The 18,980-nt window shown below is 47.4% G+C and overlaps 1 protein-coding gene across 2 annotated transcripts; it reads right to left on the bottom strand.

Moving 5' to 3' along the window:
- Window positions 1-1,320: 1,320 nt before the first annotated feature.
- On the bottom strand, window positions 1,321-18,290 carry HNRNPUL2 (heterogeneous nuclear ribonucleoprotein U like 2). Of its 2 annotated transcripts, XM_081340854.1 has the most exons (14): window positions 17,665-18,267; window positions 13,775-13,904; window positions 12,745-12,818; window positions 12,131-12,270; window positions 11,407-11,497; window positions 11,165-11,277; window positions 10,545-10,808; window positions 8,827-8,949; window positions 8,024-8,155; window positions 7,260-7,428; window positions 6,940-7,140; window positions 6,751-6,827; window positions 5,223-5,333; window positions 1,321-4,431 (listed from the first exon to the last, which is right to left on the bottom strand). In XM_081340854.1, exons 1-14 carry the CDS (start codon window positions 18,209-18,211, stop codon window positions 4,363-4,365), a joined length of 2,241 nt encoding a protein of 746 aa, XP_081196980.1. In that variant the 5' UTR covers window positions 18,212-18,267; the 3' UTR covers window positions 1,321-4,362. The 2 variants fall into 2 exon arrangements, with proteins under 2 accessions (XP_081196980.1, XP_081196981.1); XM_081340855.1 differs by lacking the exon at window positions 1,321-4,431 and having other exon boundaries at window positions 5,247-5,549; window positions 17,665-18,290.
- Window positions 18,291-18,980: the final 690 nt, after the last annotated feature.

The following is an 18,980-nucleotide window of genomic DNA, read 5'->3' as shown; positions in this document are numbered from 1 at the left end:
GGAAAAATAGATGATGATCTAAAAATTGGAAGGTGGCTAGTGTTTATCAGGAAGCAGTAATTGTCCCATATTATGTATCAGCCCAGGCAATAACATGGTTTGCTTCACTGTTGTTGTGCAGATCAGCCATCATGGTTTGTAGACGTTTTTGCTTGCAAGCAGTAAGCAAGCTTTTTATTGCATGGATCAGGTTAAAAAAACCGTAGCTTGGTGGTGTGGATGCTCCATACGATGAGTGGACTTCAATTCCCAGAATTCCCCAGCCAGCATGATGGGGAATTGTGGGAATTGAAGTCTACCCATCTTAAAAGTTGCTGGGATGAACGAATAGTACTAAGCTTTTCTTCACCTAGGATGAAAGTGAAAAATTATGTTTTTAAACCAGCCATATCGTCCACAGGGGGGATTCCCAATAAGCACTACAAAACCAGTGGGACACAGCATATTGGATCAGAAGAGTGATACTGAAAAGGACCTAAGATGCACTTACATTCCTTAATCCCGTCCAAAATTTTATCAAGCTTATGTAAGGCAGACTTTTCAATAAAAGCTCCAGTAATAAAAGCCATCAAGAGCAGAAAGAAATGCAGCTCACGATTTAGCTAGTGAGTCCTTATCGTTGCCTGAGCTTGGTAGTTTTTTTTGGAGACGTTTCATTACCAAGCTAGGTAACGTTGTCAGGGTGTGAGCGAGGTGGGAATTAGCTGGCTGTTTATATCCTCTCCTACGTACCGATGTTACTCGGGTGGTAAAACTTCAGCAAGAGAACCACCAAGCTCACAGAACAAGAACCCAATAAATAAGGCTATACAGGTGCTCCTCGTTTAGTGACTCTTTTAGTCACCATTCAGTTGTAACACGGATGAAAAATTATCTTTGCATGCTGTCCACGCACTAACCATTTTTGCTGGTCTCTACAGCAAAGGAAAGCTGAAGTCCGGTCATAAGCACTGCTGTCAACCGCTTTTCACTTTAAAAGACCCAAGCTGTGGGTTCCAATTGTGGGTACTACCATGAGGACTGCTTGTACTCACGGCCCCATGAGAAGATGGGTGATGGAGAAGCACCAGATGCAAATCCCGCCCTCAAAGGCGGTTCCCTCTTAACAACGAAACAGGAGGCAGAAGTTCTGAGGGTTACCCACATTCAACTTTATTGAAGAGGAAGGTTTTGGCTAAATCAGAATTAACTTCCAGTACGGTTTGGTCTTTGGAGATTGTGTTTAATTGGGGAGGAAGAAGAGGAGGAGCAGAAGGGCCCCAAAGCTTCAAAAACGGCGACACTGAAGAAGTTAGCAGTGCAACAGAAAAAGCTGGAGTCAAGCGAATGGCTAATTTATTCTAAAAATGGAGGTTTTTTCCAACCTACAGATGCCAGAATTGTTAAGAAAGGAAAAGTTACAGATGTAAACAACCACACGGTTACATGTTCAATGGCAATCCCCCCCCCGGTATTTTTTATTTTATTTTATTTTTACTGGCCGCTTAAAACGTTTCACCATTCGTAAAAACATTTTTTTTTTCCTTTTTACTGCCTTCGGTTTCGCTTGAGCCTTTGTGTCTACAGCAACTAAGACATACAATCATGAAAAAACACTAACATCTTTTTTTTAAAACAGGCTGAATTTTTTAAAGGTTTTTTTTTTTAACCGTTTGACTTTTTTTCTCTTTTTTTTGTTCGGTTTTTTTTTTTTACAAAAATGTGCAGAAAAAGAAAAGACATCTACTAAAGTTGCTAAGAACTCTCTCTCTCTCTCGGTCTGTTTGTCTAAGGGTGCAGCATCTTCACTCATCCCCAGTCCAGAAAGTCAGAAATCCCTTTTTTTTTAAGGTCCCGTCTGAAAAAGACCCTTATTCAAAAAAAAAAAAACAACCCCAAAAACCTGTTTCCTAGAAAGTACAGAAGTTAACTGGGCCCGGCGCCTGTTCCCCCTTATCCTGTGATCCAACAGGTATAACCCAGGAACGCCTCACTGTGATCTCAGCAGCTGGCACTCTGCACGTGGGCAAGGAATGCCCACCCTCAGCTGATCAGAGCCCCTCCACAATTTCAAACGTATGCAAGCGGTCAGTTACTGACGTTATCTTTTCCTCCCTGTCTCATTCTTGACAACTGCACTGTTCTTCTCCAGAAGAATAATTTCCCCCCCTCTCCCCGCCCGGTGGCCTTAAGTATTGAAAATACCAGTTAAATTTAGATATAAAAACAGTTTGTCACACAATCACACACACACACACACACACACACACGTGCATGGAGATAGAATTCTGCCTTTCCTTCCCCTCGTCCGTATCAACTTCCTTTTTTTAAAAAATAAAAAATAAAAAATAAAAATTCCCCAGGCACCTCCCGAAAGCTGACAGGATTCTGAATCTGGCTGAAATGCAGAAATAATAAGCATTTTGTTTGTGTGTTGTTCTTGCTGTTGTTGTTTTTTTTTTAAAAAAATGGGGATGGAAATAAAAAAAGCTGCTTGAAAAGACTGGGAAGAGATTTCGGGAGAATATATCTTTTTTAAAAATAAAAATAAAATAAAACAGCCAACATTTTTTTTAAAAAAATAAAGGAAAAAGAACCCTAACCCCCATCCCCACCCACCCCCAAATTTAAAAAGTTTGAATTTCAAACACAGTGAATCACAAGGAACTAATCTTTTAATCCCTGTGGATGGGAATCAAGACATAATTAGCCAAGCTGGAGACAAGCAGAGCCAAGAAGCGAAGGGGTATTTACACAATGGGGAGGGGGCATCCAGAGGGCATCCAGTGACAGAAAGACTCTCAAAACCCTTTTGTTCTGTGAGAAGCCAAAAAAAGACGCCGTTAATTCATTAAAGGGAGAAAAAGGAAGAACGGGAGGAAGAAGAGAAGAGGAAAAAGGAGGGAGGGAGGGATTACTAGCAGAAAGAGAACTAAGCTTTCAAATAAAACACCAAAATTCATTTGCCAAGCCAGAAAACAAGACATCCATCCTACCCCTCAACGCAGACCTTCTCCCCTTCCCCACGTTATGTACAGAGGCCGATCCGTTTATCAAAACCGTAACCGCCACAGGACGATGGGCTTCCCCTTTCCCACCCCCCAACCCCGCCCTTGATAAGTTTTATTTTTTATTTATTTTTTTTAAAAAAGCAAAAACTTTCAATGCTCCACATTAAAGCTACTTGGAAGCTGGGGAAAAAAAAAAACAACGCCCTGCTAGCACAGATTTTCCCTTATATACATGTCAGGTGCTAACAGCCAGAAGACCCGGCGGAAACCCTGAGAGATTTCGTTAAGTTCCTTTCATTCTCGTTATCAAGGCAAAAAAAATAAAAATAAAAAAATAAAAAAAATACCCTCAACAAAAAAAAAATAGGAGGAGAAAAGGAGGAGGAGGACGTAGATTCTATACAGAGAGATGATCAAAAAGGGGCCGGCTAAAGTCTCGGGAGAGGAGAGGGGGGAAAAAAAGATAGCCCCGGGCTTCAAAACAGGGGCAAGGGGCTGGCTTGGGGGCAGGTCAAGAGGGATTCGGGAGCCTGGCTTGAAATTTCGGAGGAGGGACAGGCAAGGGGAAGTTCACCTCCAGCTTACACGGCACCCAACATCTAACGGGCCACCCGGCAATTCACGGTCTGAAAAAAGGCAGGCTGGATTTTGACAACGCGAGGAGGAGGAGGATGAGAAGGCCTAGCTTTTGCCCCGGGCGGGAGGTACCAAAGGCCAAAGGTTTCCTGATGCCCGTCTTGGGGAGAAAGAAAAAAAAAATGACGTGTTGACGACGCGCCCTCCTCCCTGGGTTAAAAAGAGGAAGACGGAGGATGCTTAAGCCACCCCTTGCACCCCGTTCTTCCTTGCATCGCCCCCCCCCGGGAGCCCTGCCCTCCTCTCCCCCCCCCCAAGGACAAGCTGCCAGCCCAGTTGCTCCGCCGTGTCTATTTTTCCTATCCGATCACAGACAGCCTTAAGTGCTGCTCTCTTTTTCTTTCTTTTTTTTTCCCACGCGAACAATCGGGGATTACAAATGTCTAAACTAGGTTCGAAATGTGGTTTTTTTTTCTTTTTCTTTTTATAGAATAAGACAATATTTTTTTTTCCAACAAACTTTTAAAAAAAAATTTACAATTTTTTTTCTGTTTCGTTTCGGTTTTAAACCTCCCCTGCCCACCCCTCTCCAACCCAGCCACCACTTTCCTTCACCCCCACCCCCAACTTTCCACAGACCCCCCCCACACGTCCCCCCCCACCCTGTTTCCATTGCTTGCTTCTGGAAAAGTGGGGGGGGGGAACGTTTCCCTCTTTCCCCACCCACCCACCCACTTTTCTCCCTCTTGTCGAGCCTTGCTGCTTGGCTGAAGGGTGGAGGCGGCTAAATGGGGCTTCACCGGTACCCTTGGTATCCGTAGTAATTCCTGTAGTATCGGTCTCTGTCTTGATAGTAGTTCTGCCACTGAAAACAGAGCAGGGGATGAGTTAAAGCAGGGAGCTGGGAGAGGGCTTCCCCGAGTTAAGAGAACAACTGAAAAACAGCCAGTGAAACCAAGTAAATACAAATCCCCAAAAACAGATTTAAGAGCCCGACTACTCGACTCCTATTGGTGGGTGCGGAGGACTGGAGATCACCAGGTCCCTCTACATGTAGTCCTCGACTGACAACCGTTCACTTAGGGACTGTTCGAAGTTACAACGGCACTGGCAAAATGGACTTGAGACTGCTTTTCACACGGCCGTCGAAATCCAGACTTTTGGCAACTGACGCGTGTTTGGGACGGTCGCAGCGCCCCGGGGTCACGTGATCCCTTTTCGCGACCGCCTGACAAGCAAAGTCGACGGGGAAGGAAGCCAGATTCACTGAACGGCCGTGTTGCTGACTTAATATTTGCGGTGATACTCTTAACAACGGTGGCAAGAATGGTTGTAAAATGGGGAAAAAGCTGACTCAGTAACTGCCTCGCTTGGCGATGGAAATTTTGTGGTCGTAAGTCGAGGACTGCCTGTCGTCAGAACCTTATAGGAAGGGTAAGGGCACTTCCAGTTTTGGGCAAAACCATACCCGCAGGGAAGCACGGGTTCGCCCCACAACTGCAACATCTGCTTAAGGACTGCCACATCACAAAAATTCGTAAAATATGTCACCGTTGTAACTTACGACCATGATGGGCAGGCTTCACCATGACGTACGTCATACGTGAAGGATTACCAGTACTCTTTTCTCTGGAAGTATAATTGACAGCCTCTTACCTCTCGGTTGTAGTCCCTGTAGTAGTCCCGGTATCTGTTGTAATCATAATCACGTCCGTAGAAGCGGTTGTAATCCCTGCCCCTGTAGCTGTCGTAGAAGTTGCGATAACCCTGTGTGTTAACGATGTCGGTTAGAAGCATCGAGGCCCAAGGGCCATGGCTCAGAAGCTTCAACCTTAGACCGTGCCTTGCTCAAACCAGGGCCAGGCGTCGTCACCCTGAGTTTCAGGGTGGCGCAGTGGTTAGAAGGCAGTACTGCAGGCTCTCTGCCCACTGGTAGGAGTTCGATCCAGACCGGCTCAAGGTTGATTTCAGTCTTTCATCTTTCTGAGGTCGGTAAAATAAGGAGAGAGGTTGTTGGGGGCCAAGAGGCTGAGTCTGTAAACTGCTTAAACAGGGCTGTACAGCACTGTGAAGTGGTATATAAATCTAAGTGCTATCTTCCTCCCTCCCTCCCTCCCTTCCCTCCCAGTGGTTATAATGCAGTATTGCAGGCTAACTCTGCCCATAGCCAGGGATTCGATCTTGACTGGCTCAAGGTTGACTCAGCCTTCCATCCTTCCGAGGTCGGTAAAATGAGGACCCACATTGTTGGGGGCAAGAGGCTGACTCTAAACCGCTCAGAGAAGGCTGTAAAGCACTATGAAGCGGTATATACGCCTAAGCGCTATTGCTATTTATTGCCGATTTAGCTGGCAAGGGCCACTGAGGGCTCCCAAAGATACAGAGCATCTTCCAAATTCACCAATGTTAAGAAACTTCCAAGAAGGTTAATAGCAAGCAAGACCATGAACTATCTCCATGGAATGAGTGTGTGTGTGTGTATGTACTGACTCCCTTATCATTAAGCCCTTGCTCTGATGATGTAAACAGCTTACTGACGAAAGCTCAGCAATAAAGAAGAATTTTCTCTTATATCCCGGAGTTCATCATTTTTATTTTTACTAACTGCAAATGTCTACACCCGGGATTTGTTTTTAAATTTATTATGTGTGTGTTTGTGTATATGTATGTCCGTGTGTATATATGAAGGCCAGCCAGATTAGCTGTTATCAGCGAGATGGGTGGCATAAAAAATAAATAATAATAACTATAGCGTTAAGAGCCTTGGAGGTACAGCTCCAAAACAACTGGAGCGCCACTCGAATACCACGGGGACTGACTAATTCAACACTAGTCTGACTAGGCGCAATGTATCTCCTGCGACGTGGCAACAGGATAGTAGAGGAAGAATTGGAGAAGATAATAAAATACAAAGATTTGCGAAGAGAAAAATAGAACACCTGCAGCGAAAGAAAGCAAAGGTAGGGCCAATTGTGACAGGCGCCCTGGGTGGGATTCAAACAGGAGCACCGTCGGCATTGACGAAGTCGGTCAATTGCAAAAGGCAACTTGACTCGGGAAAAGCTGACATCCTGCCACAAGACCTTTAGGACCATCAAACACCCATAGAGGGAGATAAAAAAGGCCAGATCCAACCTGAACGTCTAAGCTGTGTGACGACCCACAAAATTAAAGATATACTCACGCCTCTGTTTCCAGGTTGCCCCCAGTACTGCTGCTGCCCATAGGCCCGATTGTTGTAACCCCGGCGCTGGCCTCCGACTGGGAAAAACAGGAGAGAAAAGCGAGTTAGACCAGAGTTTTCGGCTTGGCGAAATCGATCTGGATTTTCTGATGTGCCCGCAAAGCCTGTCTCGCCCGCCTCCAGCCTCACCGTATCCCTGGCCGCGGTTGCGATTCTGGCGGTTGCGTTTGTTCCGGTTGTTGCGGCGGTTCGTCCGTTTCTCGGAGGGTGGGAGGAGCTTCCGAGCCTCTTCCTTGTATTTAGTGACCAGAGGCTGGCCTTCCTCTTTCGCCAACTCTTCAAAGAGGACTTCGTCGATGTAGTCACACTTGTCCGGAAGGGAGAAGTTGGCTGGGGTGAAGGGATGCAGAAGGCCAAAGAGATGAGAAGGCCCCAGCCTCAATTTCCCCTAAATGAGTGCCCCTCCCCCCCCACCCCACCCCAAATCCAGGCTTTGGAATGGAGCGTACCTTTCATTTCCAGCATGACCGATTCTGGCACGTTCTCCCCTTCGGCTTTCTCCCTCTGCTGCAGCCTGTCTGCCCAATCTTCCTCGCTGGGCACTAGCACCACCACTTTGCGAAGGAAGCCCTTGAAAGGCAGCAGTTTCCTCCGTTGGCCGGAATTGTAGACGTTGCACTGCGGGGGGAAGGGGGGGGGAGAAAGGGAGCTTCAGAAAGGCCGAGGTGGAATCCCAGGGAACGCAACCGTGTCATCTGGATTGCACCCCGAAGCCTTCCAGAGGTGCCAAAGCAGAGCTCCCATATAGGAGACCTGGTGGCGCAGTGGTTAAAGTGCAGTCTTGCAGGCCAACACTGCCCACAGCCAGGAGTTCGATTCTCACCGGCTCAAGGTTCACTCAAGTCTTTCATCCTTCCGAGGTCGTTAAAATGAGGACCCAGATTGTTGTGGGCAACAGGCTGACTCTGTAAACTGCTTAGAGAGGGCTGTAAAACGCTATGAAGCAGTATGTAAGTCTAAGTGCTATTGCTATCTATTTACCTATTTTCCTTCCTTCCTTCCCAGTGCTTAGAATGCAATATTGCAAGCCAACACTGCCCACAGCCAGGAGTTCAATCCTCACCGGCTCAAGGTTGACTCAGTCTTTCATCCTTCCAAGGTCGGCAAAATGAGGACCCAGATTGTTGGGGGCAAATACACTTTCTGTCACATTTGTTCTCTTCCTGGGACTAATCCATCTGAGGTCTGTGGTTTTTTTTTAAAGTATAAATACCTGATCGAGAATAAAATTCCTCCGTGTGCGGGGTGCGATCTGGACCAGCTTGCTCACGCAACGGGCAGCTTGCTGAAGCAGCGAATCGCGAGCTTCGATAGGCAGTGGGTCTTCAACCGCTGGGCCTTTTGTCTGTCGAGGAAAGAAATTGGGAGGGGGGAGAAGATTGGAAAGATTAAAAGGGAGGGAGGAACTCCCAACATTTAGGAAAAGGTGAGGGAGGGGTCAATCAAGGGCAGCTCCTACCCAAAGGTTTTGGAAGCTATATATCACTGGAGAGGATTGGTTTTTAATCTGATGAAAACAAAGAGTTTTGAGGCCCACGGGACACCTCCTGTCAGTCTCCAAGAAGGAGGCACAGAGTTACCTCTTGAGTAATTTCCTTTATTGTTCTCCACCTAGATACAGGCGGTCCTTGACTTACAACCTTTCAGTTAGTGACTATTCAAAGTTACACAGCACTGAAAAAGTCCCTTATGATCATTTCTCACATAGCTGGACGCTCGACAACTAGCAAGTGTTTTTATGACGGTTAAAGTGTCCCGGGGATCCTGTGATTCCCCTTTTGAGCCCTTCTGACAAGCAAAGTCAATGGGGAGGCTGGATTCACTTCATAATAAACGTCTGGCTAACTTAACAACTGCAGTGATTCCCTTAAGAGCTGTGGCAAAACAAAAAAACACAACAAACAAGGTTGTAAAATGGGGCAAAACTCAGTTAACAACTGTCTTGTTCAGTTATGGACTCAATTGTGGTCGTACGTTCTTGCAGCTGTTAGGGACACCCCTTTTTTTTCTTTTTACCTTCATTTGGTACAGGATGTTGTCGGTCCCCAAGATGTTGAAACGCTTATCTTGATTCTCCTGGGTGTGCTTCTGGGCCCAAAACGTTTTCCCACATCCTGGCAGCCCGACCATCAGCAAAACCTGGTTCAGGGACACGAGAGAGTGAGTGAGCGAGCAAGCAAAGCCATCCAATCAAGGTCTGTGTAGGAAAGGAGTTGCCGAAATGCTATTAAGATTATAGGGGTGCCTTGAAATACGCCTCTGTGCAAAAGTTCAGCTTGGCTGATACAGCCTTGACCAGGAAAAAGAGAAAAGAGAAACTTAAGATGCGGTAGCCAAAAAATATGGGTAGCTTTTTAACCAGTCCATTAGGAGAGAGATGCACTCAAGAAGAGCTTTGCACAGCTGAAAAAGCTGTGAGCCCTGCATGACAATTAGAAACAACAGCAATCACCTATCACGAGGTATCCCAAGGACTAGTGACATGACTGGCTTTAAAAAACGTCTGCAGGGATTCCAATGATAAAGTGATCAATGGCTGCTAGTCAAAATGACTCTTTTCCACAGAAGCAGTGAGTAGAAGTCTCAATTGTTCTGGGGTGCTTCTATGGTCTTCCCAGGGGCACTGAGGACTAGTCACCGTGGGAATCAAAGGTCTAAAAAGACCAGGGGCGGTTAGTTTAGAGAATCAGAGCGATGTAGAACTGTGGAGTTCTTGGGTGTGCTCTGAGTTTGGTTGTTTTCTTGCAGAAGTTTCATGACCAAACTAGGTAACATCCATCACCCCCAACAAGGCAAGCCACCTGTACATAAATAAAGAGTAAACCACATTCCCCTCTTAGCACTTGATCATGCTACCCAGTTGGGTCATGATCTATTTGCAACAAAACCACCAAGCTTGGAGAGCACCAGAGACCCCGACAGTTCAACCCTGAGCTACTAATATGCTCTTCTATTGGTACAATCTTAAACTTCCAAATGTATTTCTAATGGTCTCCTTTGAATGGTACAGAGAACAAACCTACTCTTCCAGCCCTGATGATGTTACCTAGTTGGGTCATGAAACGTCTGCAAGGAAACCACCAAGCTCGGAGAGACCAAGGGCCCCACAGTTAACTCTGAGCTACAAATATCGGTAGTCTTAGAAATCGTAAGAGACAAAAAAAAACAACCACCTCACACATAGATCCTGGAGCTTTAGTTTTAAGACAAACCTCTCCCTTTTGGGAAACCATTCCTTGCCACTGGTCAAAACAGAGGGCACAGGGCAATGCTCACACCTACACATAGGGGGGAGGATGCCCAAGGGCAGGGATCTTCACCCTTGGCAACTTTTAAGATTGGCAGACTTCAAATCACAGAATTCCTCAGCTAAGGCTGAGGGATTTTAATTCTGGGAGATGAAGTCCACAAATCTTAAAAGTTGCCAGGTTTGGAGACCCCTGCCCAAGGAGAAAAAAATAATTCCAATTAGACTAAAGTGGGCAGCCCGGAGCTGTATTGTCTTCCTTAATTATTACTTCACTAGACACCTCCCTTAAAGGGCTACAGATTTCTTACCCAGCGATAAAATACGCCAGAGGATGCTAGGGATCGGATTTAAAGACACCTTTTTCGCAGCTGCAGCACGACACAACTGCCGGCTGATCCCCCCCCCCCAAAAAGACTGAAAACTATCTAACAGGCTGTTATGGGGAGGTTTTAAAAAAAGGGAGCGAAACAAGAGACTTAGCTACCTCACATTTTGCAGGCGCTTTGGGCGGTGGCGGGGTACGCACACGCTCCTCAACAGGGATGGCGTGAATGAACAGGTAGCCCTCGGGAACTGGGAAAAAGGGCTCTTCTTTCTGGCCGAAGTTCATCTCCACGGCGCAGTTCTTGCACAGGACGTGGGGCAGGAGGGCCCTGTCGCCCAGCAATTCTTTGCTGATTCGGAAGGCCACGCCCAGATCCTCTCCGTTCTTGGAGAAGGACAGCTCCACCTCTTCGCTTTCGAAGTTCTGCAAGGCAGGAGACGGAAGGTGTGTGTATTGGGGTGGGGGTGTGGTGTGTGTTACCGGCCCTGCAAGTATTTGGGCCCTCCGAGCTGTGTTTCAGGGGTCCTCGCCATTCAAGCAGCAAGCGGTGATGCTTTGCTGAACAGTCAGCAAACCAGACGGATGGGGCCCTTCTAAGGAGATTAGAGCAAAGGCTGAAGATGGCACTTAAAGAACAAGTGGCGGTCTTCTGAATGGGACCCGATCAAGGAACAAAGCGAGTTCACTTGTGTAGCACCTGGTTCCTGCACAAAAGCAGGGTTTTCTCCAAAGACACCCCCACCCCCACCGCCATCAAGCCTTCTCTCAACGGCACTTACGGCAAAGCAACCGATCACGTCATTCTCCCCAAAGGTCTGGCCAAATTCTTCAAACTGCCCATTTTCAGCCTTCAGCCCTCGTCCATCGTAGCCGTAAGAAAACTCATCCTCACCTAGAAGGCAGCAGCGCTTAACTCAGGAGGGGTTGGGGACATCCCCTGACTGCGCCCCCCCTCCCTCGCCACCACCCAAGGCAGGATCCGCTGAGCCCTCCCGAAAGGCTACCTAGAAGGGCGACTCACCTAACTGGGAACGGGAGAGGTCGACAGACCAGCCCACGCGAAGCAGCTGGGTCTCTGTGCAGCCTTCCTTGAGTTGCAGGTTTTGTGCCACCTACGAAGAGCACACCACCAGATGAGAAACGGGCCGGGGGGGCGGGGGAGCGCGAATCTTAGCGGTTTAAGCAACTGGACTTCCAAGTCAATTTATTCAGAATGCAGAGAGTCAACTTGCAAACAAAGTTCAAAGTGACAGTGGCACTGAAACCAGTGACGTACAAGCGGACGTCACGTTTATGACTGTTGCAGCGTTGCAACAGGTTGCTGCAGGGTGCCAGGATTGCCCATTTGCAATCTTCCCAGCCGGCGCCCGACAAGCAAAGTCAATGGGAGAAGGCGGATTTGCTGAATGACCGCCTGATTCACTTAACGACTACATTGATTTGCTTAACAGCTGCCAAATTGTAAAACCAGATGCAACTTGCCTAACAATCGCCTCACTTAGTAGCGGAAATCCTGGTCCGAGGACGACCTGTACTAAACGTGCTGCTTTGTGCCCATTGTCTAAATCTTTCAAGTAATTCTAAATCTACATTTTTTCCCCTACCAATTTTCAGCCCTTTTGCCCAGTGAAGACGGGCCCAGTTAGAACCCAGCCCCGCAAATTCAATACAGTGTACCCCTCAATTGGCCCCAACCCCACTTTTGCTGACCCAAAGTGCCTAACGTGGACTGCCAGCCTCCTCACCTTCGCCTCGAAGCAGACTTTGCCTCCTTTCACCCCATGTGTGCTTCTTGCCCCAGACCAGAGATTGGGGAACTTCTCAGAAAACAGAGGCTGGCCTCCGTAGCGGTCCTTGGTGGCTTTGAAGTGAAGATCGCATGTGTCTGTGTGAGAAAGAGAAGTGAGGCACAGTTAAAACCGGAGTTTGCCAACTCCTTAACAAACAAAAATAAAGACTTTTGAGGCCTGCGATTTGTTTTACTGCATCGTTTTCCCTGTTGAATCAGAAGCGGGAGATTAAATGTGGGGAAAAAGCTAACAGCCTGTACAGCAGGAACGAATTCCAGTGAATTCACAGAATTGTTCTTTAATAAAGAACAAGGCTGCAGGCTCCCCTTATGAGCCTGGACTACTGAAGTGAGGAGGGCTTGGTTATGACTTAGATTAAGTGTTCTGCCTCGAAAGGACCATTAAAATAAAACCACAGAAGCATTCAGATTTCAATTATCTCCTTCAGGCAACTGGGGCTGCCTTGATCAGCACTGAGATTCACCTGGTGCTCTGCAGTTATACATATCTCATCTCGCGGTTATGTTCACCTATGGCACTAGAGAGATGCGCGCAGGATCGATACGTACATGTGTCCAGCATCACAAGAGTCTCGTCATCCTCTGCCCTAGGCTCCTCTTCTGGAGGGGGTGGAGACTTAGATCTGTGTTGAAAAGGACAACCAAGAAAACCATCTTTAAAATCCGCCTTCCGAAAAAAGAAAAAGAAAGCAACATCTGCTCTCCCCAATTGTGGCCTCTATTCCTTCGGGGTACAGGTAGTCCTCGACGTACGACCGCAGTTGAGCCCAAAATTCCTGTTGCTAAGCGAGACATTTGTTAAGGGGGTGCTGCCCTGTTTTACGACCTTTCTTGCCCTGGTTGTTAAGGGAATCACTGCAGCTGTGAAGGGAACCTGGCTTCCCCCTTGACTTGGCTTGTCAGAAGGTTTTGCAAAGGGTGTTTACGTGTCTCTGGGACACTGCAACCGTCATAAATACGAGTCAGTTGCCAAGTGTCTGAATTGTGATCATGTGGCCATGGGGATGGTCGTAAGTCCCTTTTTCCAGTGCCGTTGTAACTTCAAACAGTCACTAAATGAACTGCTTTTAGTTGAGGACTACCTGTTCCCCCTAGACCACGGGTGGGCAACCTGGGCTCTTTTATGACTCGTGGACTTCAACTCCCAGAATTCCTGAGCCAGCCAGGCTGAGGGGAAAGGGAGAAGTTTCCAAGCTGAGCCATGCTGGCTGAGGAATTCTGGGAGTTGAAGTCCACGAGTCATAAAAGAGCCAAGGTTGCCTACCCCTGCCTTAAGACATCGATAAAGAAGTTGCCCAAGCAGCTTCCATGACTAAAGTCAACTTGAACCTGGGTCTGCCGGGTCCCACTCCAACATCCTAATCACTATGATGCCGTGCATTCTGTGTTCCACCGAAAGGTGAGGGCCAGCCGCTGACTGCCTGGTACCTGAGTCATTATCAATGGCTGCAAACCTTTGATCACGTTTCTTTATTTGCTTCTAAGCCGCAGAAACCCGCCTTCCAAATTCCCTATCCCACTTGTTTCCCTCCTCCGGCATGGCAGGTTAAATTCCCAGCCCAAAGGGTGCGCGGCTCACCGGCTGTTATAAGCCTCTTCTCGAAACTCAAAATAAGCACGACCGTGCTCTTCCTTCTCATCCCTCTGTCTTTTGAGGCCGTGGCGTTCACCGTCCGGCCCGGCCTGCTTTGCCTTCTCATCTTCATTTGCTGGGAAGAGGCAGGAAAAAAAAACAACAAGCAGGCAGATTTTGTTTAAAAAGAAAGAAAGAAAAACATACAGGAAAGCACATAAGCCCTTTTGACCACTTCAGACATAGAATATAACCCTCGCCTGGTGCTTAGACTCTTGAGTAGCCCAAATCTCTTGTGCCCAGAAAATAAATAATCATGAACAAGCTTCTCATCATATCCGTCTACTTTAGGTATCTATCACTCAATGCAACTGCAGGAAATCAAAATGGCATGTTTTATTTTCCACTCTGGAGTTCTGTCTTTCCATAATGGTCTCAGAGGGAAGTCCTTTTTAGCAAATGAATGATTGATATGTACATTATCCCTTATTCATACTTTCTGGAAAAGCCTCCCCCATTTTAAAGACTAATGTGGATGCTTATATATTACAAAAGCTTTCTGAATGCAGAAAATCAATCTTGCGTAGATTAAAATCCGCCAAAGACCTCATCCCATATGTACAATCTGAACTTCCAACAGGCCTGTGTAGTCAGCGATGCAATTCATTATGTCATTAGTATGCCTCCTGCAGATAACTGTGAAATTTTATTTCAAGTTCTACACTTAATCAAGCCCTCACTGGGCCTGGGGAACCAACGGTTTTGCAAACTAAAGGAGAGCAGTTTGCTAGAAAAAACTGATTAAATATTATATCTGGGACTTGCTATTTGCTAAATCAAGCACAAGAAGCACTTCAAATTTCTTGAAAAGACACAGCGAGTATATCAGATTTGTAGTGAAAACTGAATAAATCTCACATGGTTAGAGTGTGACAATTAAAATAGGCATTGCATTCCAAGACCAAATCTTACTGCCATATTTAAATGTTTATATTGCTCATATGATCGTCACCTCAAAGGAAAAGGGAATAATAATACAGGAGAGGGCTGCTGGGAATATAAAGAAAATGTTCTGGGCTACGAAAGATTAAAACCTCAAAACATAAATTTCTTGCAGCTAGCAAAGAAGAATAGAGCAACTGTTCAGGCAGCCATGCCCTCCTATCTACTAAGCACACAAATTGAAATAGTAAGAATTATTCTATAATTATAATTATTTATACAGTATCATCCACAATATTATTCAACTTATGCTGTGGATGGTACTCAACTTTATTTCAAACACATTAGAGTCTTAAACTACTTTAGTGTTATTAATACCTATAATGTTTATGCATGATTTCTGTGGATATTTAATTATTTACATGGAGTTTTTGTTTTAACTTTATTGTACTCCCTCCAGAGTCTGCCAGCAATGAGGACAATTATAGATTTTACTAATACACCTCAAATTCAGATAGATAAGTTTTAACCCACCCCATTACCTTCTTTAAGGCGGGATACTATGCCCCCTTTTAATCTAGATGAGAAAGCAAGCTAAAAGGAATTTATTTAGAGACTGATCTAAATCCCTAACAATGGGAGAGGACACAAAGTTGGGAATGGGGACCACACTTTGTGACAAAACAAAATCAGAACCACAGTCTGTGTTTCACAACATATTTTACACAAATCACTGCCATGCATATCCTACCAAAGCAATTTTACAGTATATTGCTGTAAAATAGAGCAGAATTCTGTTCTAAGGAGCCCAATCTAAGATTCAGCACAAAGGGGGGGGGGGGGGACAGAAAACTATACTGTAGACTATTGTGCTAAAACAGCTTTTAAGGGATGCCCCACCCCGCAAAAAAATCAGAGGCTGCCACAGCATTAATGCATTTGTAGAGGAAGACTTCCGCAGAGCAAATGTCCCTATTTTCACACTATTTCTATTTACTAAAGAGTAGTTGGCAAAATCAGCCATTTTTTTTCCTAGTCACCAACTAGAATCTTCAATTTCAGTTGGCTCACCATAACTGTGATGATCTTTTGGCAAACTAGAGGCAGGGGTCATTTGGGGTCACTATTTTGCTGTGGGGATGCTGCAACGGTGGCCCTAAGTGTGAGGATCCACCCTAAGCCATTTTTTTCAGCGGGTTGTAGTGGTGGGGAAACAGAAGGAATTAGTCTTACCTATGTTTGCTGCCTTGAGTTACTTACTAAGTGATAAAGGCAGAAGAAAAAGCAAGCAAGCAAATTGATGCCCTGCAAATTCTCTGCCTGCTCACTGCGGGAAGCCAAATAGCAAATAAATAAAAATACAGACAGGTAAATAAATAAACAAAACGGTAGCCCAATTCTCTGCCTGCTCGCTGCAAGAAACCGAAAATCAAATAAACAAACCAACCAACAGATAAATAAAAATGGGAGCCCAATTCTTTGCCTGCTTACTGCCAGAAAGCATCCTCTAGGATTGCCAAGGCCCCCCTAAGAGCCCTCCCCACGTCATTACCATATTTCGAATGAAACAAGCCCCGCTCATTGCAAAAAGGGGGGGAGCTGCCATCTCCCATCCGGCTAGCCAACTGCCATGCAACACAATCTCTTAGACGTTTCAAGGTCGTGGGGGAACATACAGATGCCTCCTGCCTCCCACCGCTCTCGCGAGGAGCCCACCCACAACAGCGACCCTCCCCAAGCCTCCACAGCAGCCAGGAGGGAGAAGATAGTGAGGCACCAACAGGTTGTACCTAGTATTATTATAGAATCCATAAAGATCAAAAAAAGGGATGGGGATGAGGGGTCCTGGGGAAAGGGACAGAGAAGTGAGTGTTGGGGACGATGGGCGCTGCAGTACTGGGGAGGATGGATAAAGGGGGCACCTGGTGGTGGTGGTGGAAAGCTGGTCTCTCAATAATTAGGGTCTCTAATTAGAACACTTGATATATCAACCCAGAGAGTGTGGCTGTAACATTCTTTAGGTCTTATGTTTTATTTCTCCATTTTATTGGCATTATTATTATTATCATTATTATGGTTCATTGTACAATCAGCCAGATGTTCAAACTGAATTTGGCATTTTTTCCGCCTCTCTTTCCCAAGGATGAGACAGACAGATATGGATGTCTGTCTGATGGCGTTACAAACACGATAATAGGATGTCAGCTTTATTTATTCTAATTTATTTATTACGATCCGACACCTGTTCAGCCTGGATTCTTCTTCATCATCACCATACGATTATTATTAATCTTCAATTCGATTCCCAGTCTGGGACTGTTAAAAATTTTAACAGTTCAGGTCTTAACCAAGGACCCAAAAAATGTTAAGGTAGCATCTGCGTATATAGGCACGTACAGTATATGGGCATTGTTGTTAAAATTCACCATCTGGGACAGGTAAAAACTTAACAGTTCAGGTCTTAACCAAGGACCTAAGAAGCTGTCTGAGTATATAGGCAGTTCTGAGTAAGGTGGGGTTTTCTTTTTGTTTTGCAAAGTCAGAATATTCAGGTCTAGTTAGTTCAAAATTGCTATGTATCTGCATTATTATTTTTATTCTTCTTATTATTGTTATGATTATTGTTATGATTATTGTTATGATTATTGTTATGATTATTATGATTATGATTATGATTATTATTATTTATTAATCTGTTGCCTTCCAAGTAGACTCAGTGCTTCTGAACCAATTCCTGGCGTCTCTAACAATAACCCCACCCGGCCCAATAAAGCATCCAATTCCCTTCCCTTCCTTTCCCCCCCACCCCACCCCCCCGCCCCAGGAGGATCGGGGGAAAGGCGGCCTCGGGGGGGGGGGAAGCCGGGAGGGGGGGCTGCGTGGGAAGAAGAAAAGAAAGAGGGAGGGAGGGAGACCGATCCACGCCCCCCCCCCACCGCTAACGCCGCCTTTACCTTCCTGGTCGCCGCCCTGCTCGGCCTCGCCGCCCGCCGAAGCCGAAGCCGAGGCCTCCTCGCCGGTCTCCGCGGCCGGCTGAGCGCCGTTGACCCCGCCGGGCTGCTGCGCGAGGCCTTCGCCGGGCTGGCTTTGGGCCTGCTCGCCGCCGGCCGTGGCCTCGGGCTGCGGGGGTTGCTGCTGCTGCTGCTGCTGCTGCTGGCCTGGCGGGGGCTCCTCCTCGTCGGCCAGCAGCGCCTCCTCGTCCTCCTCCTCCTCCCCCTCCGCGTCCTCCGCGTCTTCTTCTTCCTCCTCTTCCTCCTCCTCCTCCTCCTCCTCGTCGTCGTCGTCCCCCTCGACGCCCAGGCGGGCCCGGGTGAGGCTTTGCCCGCCGCCGCCGGCCGCTCCCGCCTCGGCGCCGGCCTCCTCAGGCCCGGCGGCTAACATCTCGGCGTCGAGGGCCTCCTGGAGCCGCTGGACCAGGTCGAGTTTGAGGCCGCGCGAATCCAGGCCCCGCCGCCCGAGCTCGGCCCGCAGCTCCGTCACCTTCAGCCGCTTCACGTCCATGGCGCGCGCGCTCCGCGGATGAGGGAGGGAGGCAGGGGGGAGGGGGGCGCGCTCCGACGCCAAGGCGCCTGCGCGGGCAGTCCCGCGCGCCAAGGCCGCGCCGCCCGGCGGCTACACCCTTGCGGAGCGGGAAGAAGGGCCCTTTGGGCTGGCGCGCCTGCGCGCTCTGCCTGCCCGCCTTTGGCGCGCGCGGGAAGGCGAGGCGGCTGCGCAAGCGCGGAGGGGGCGGGGGGGGAAAGGAAGCGAAGAGCGAGTGAGAGAATTGAGAGAGAAAGAGAGAACAGGGAAAGCCCGCCAAAGGGAAAAGGGCCGCGCACGCGCGCCTGGGCCTCCTCCGCGCATGCGCGGGGAAGCCCCGCTCTTTTATTTATTTATTTATTTATTTAAAGCGTTTCGTTTCTTTCGACTTGGATCAAACGGAAGGAAGCAACCCCCACCCCCTCTCTCCTAATATAATAAATAAGGAGAACGTTCTCCTTGAAAGGCAACCGCAGCGGGAGTAGTCTTTGCCTTCTTGGTGTTGTTTTATTTCATTTTTGTTTGTTGTGGGTTTTTTTGAAAGGAGAGGTTTGGCTCGCTTTTTTTTTAAAAAAAAATAGCTGTTACGCATGCGCGCGCGGGCTTTGAAGGGCGGGCGAGCGAGCGCGCGCACGCGAGCCCTGCGTCGTGTCGATTTGAGCGGGCGTAAGGCGACTGGCCGATTTTTCTGATTGGCTGGCGCTCCACCAATCCGAGGCAAAAGAGAAGATGTTGCTCCTGGCTTGACAAA

The sequence above is a fragment of the Vipera berus genome (assembly GCF_964194415.1).
Source record: "Vipera berus genome assembly, chromosome: 16".
Lineage (NCBI taxonomy): Eukaryota > Metazoa > Chordata > Lepidosauria > Squamata > Viperidae > Vipera > Vipera berus.
The sequence above is the reverse complement of the archived record's forward strand: the minus strand, read 5'-3'. Positions and strand labels throughout refer to the sequence as shown.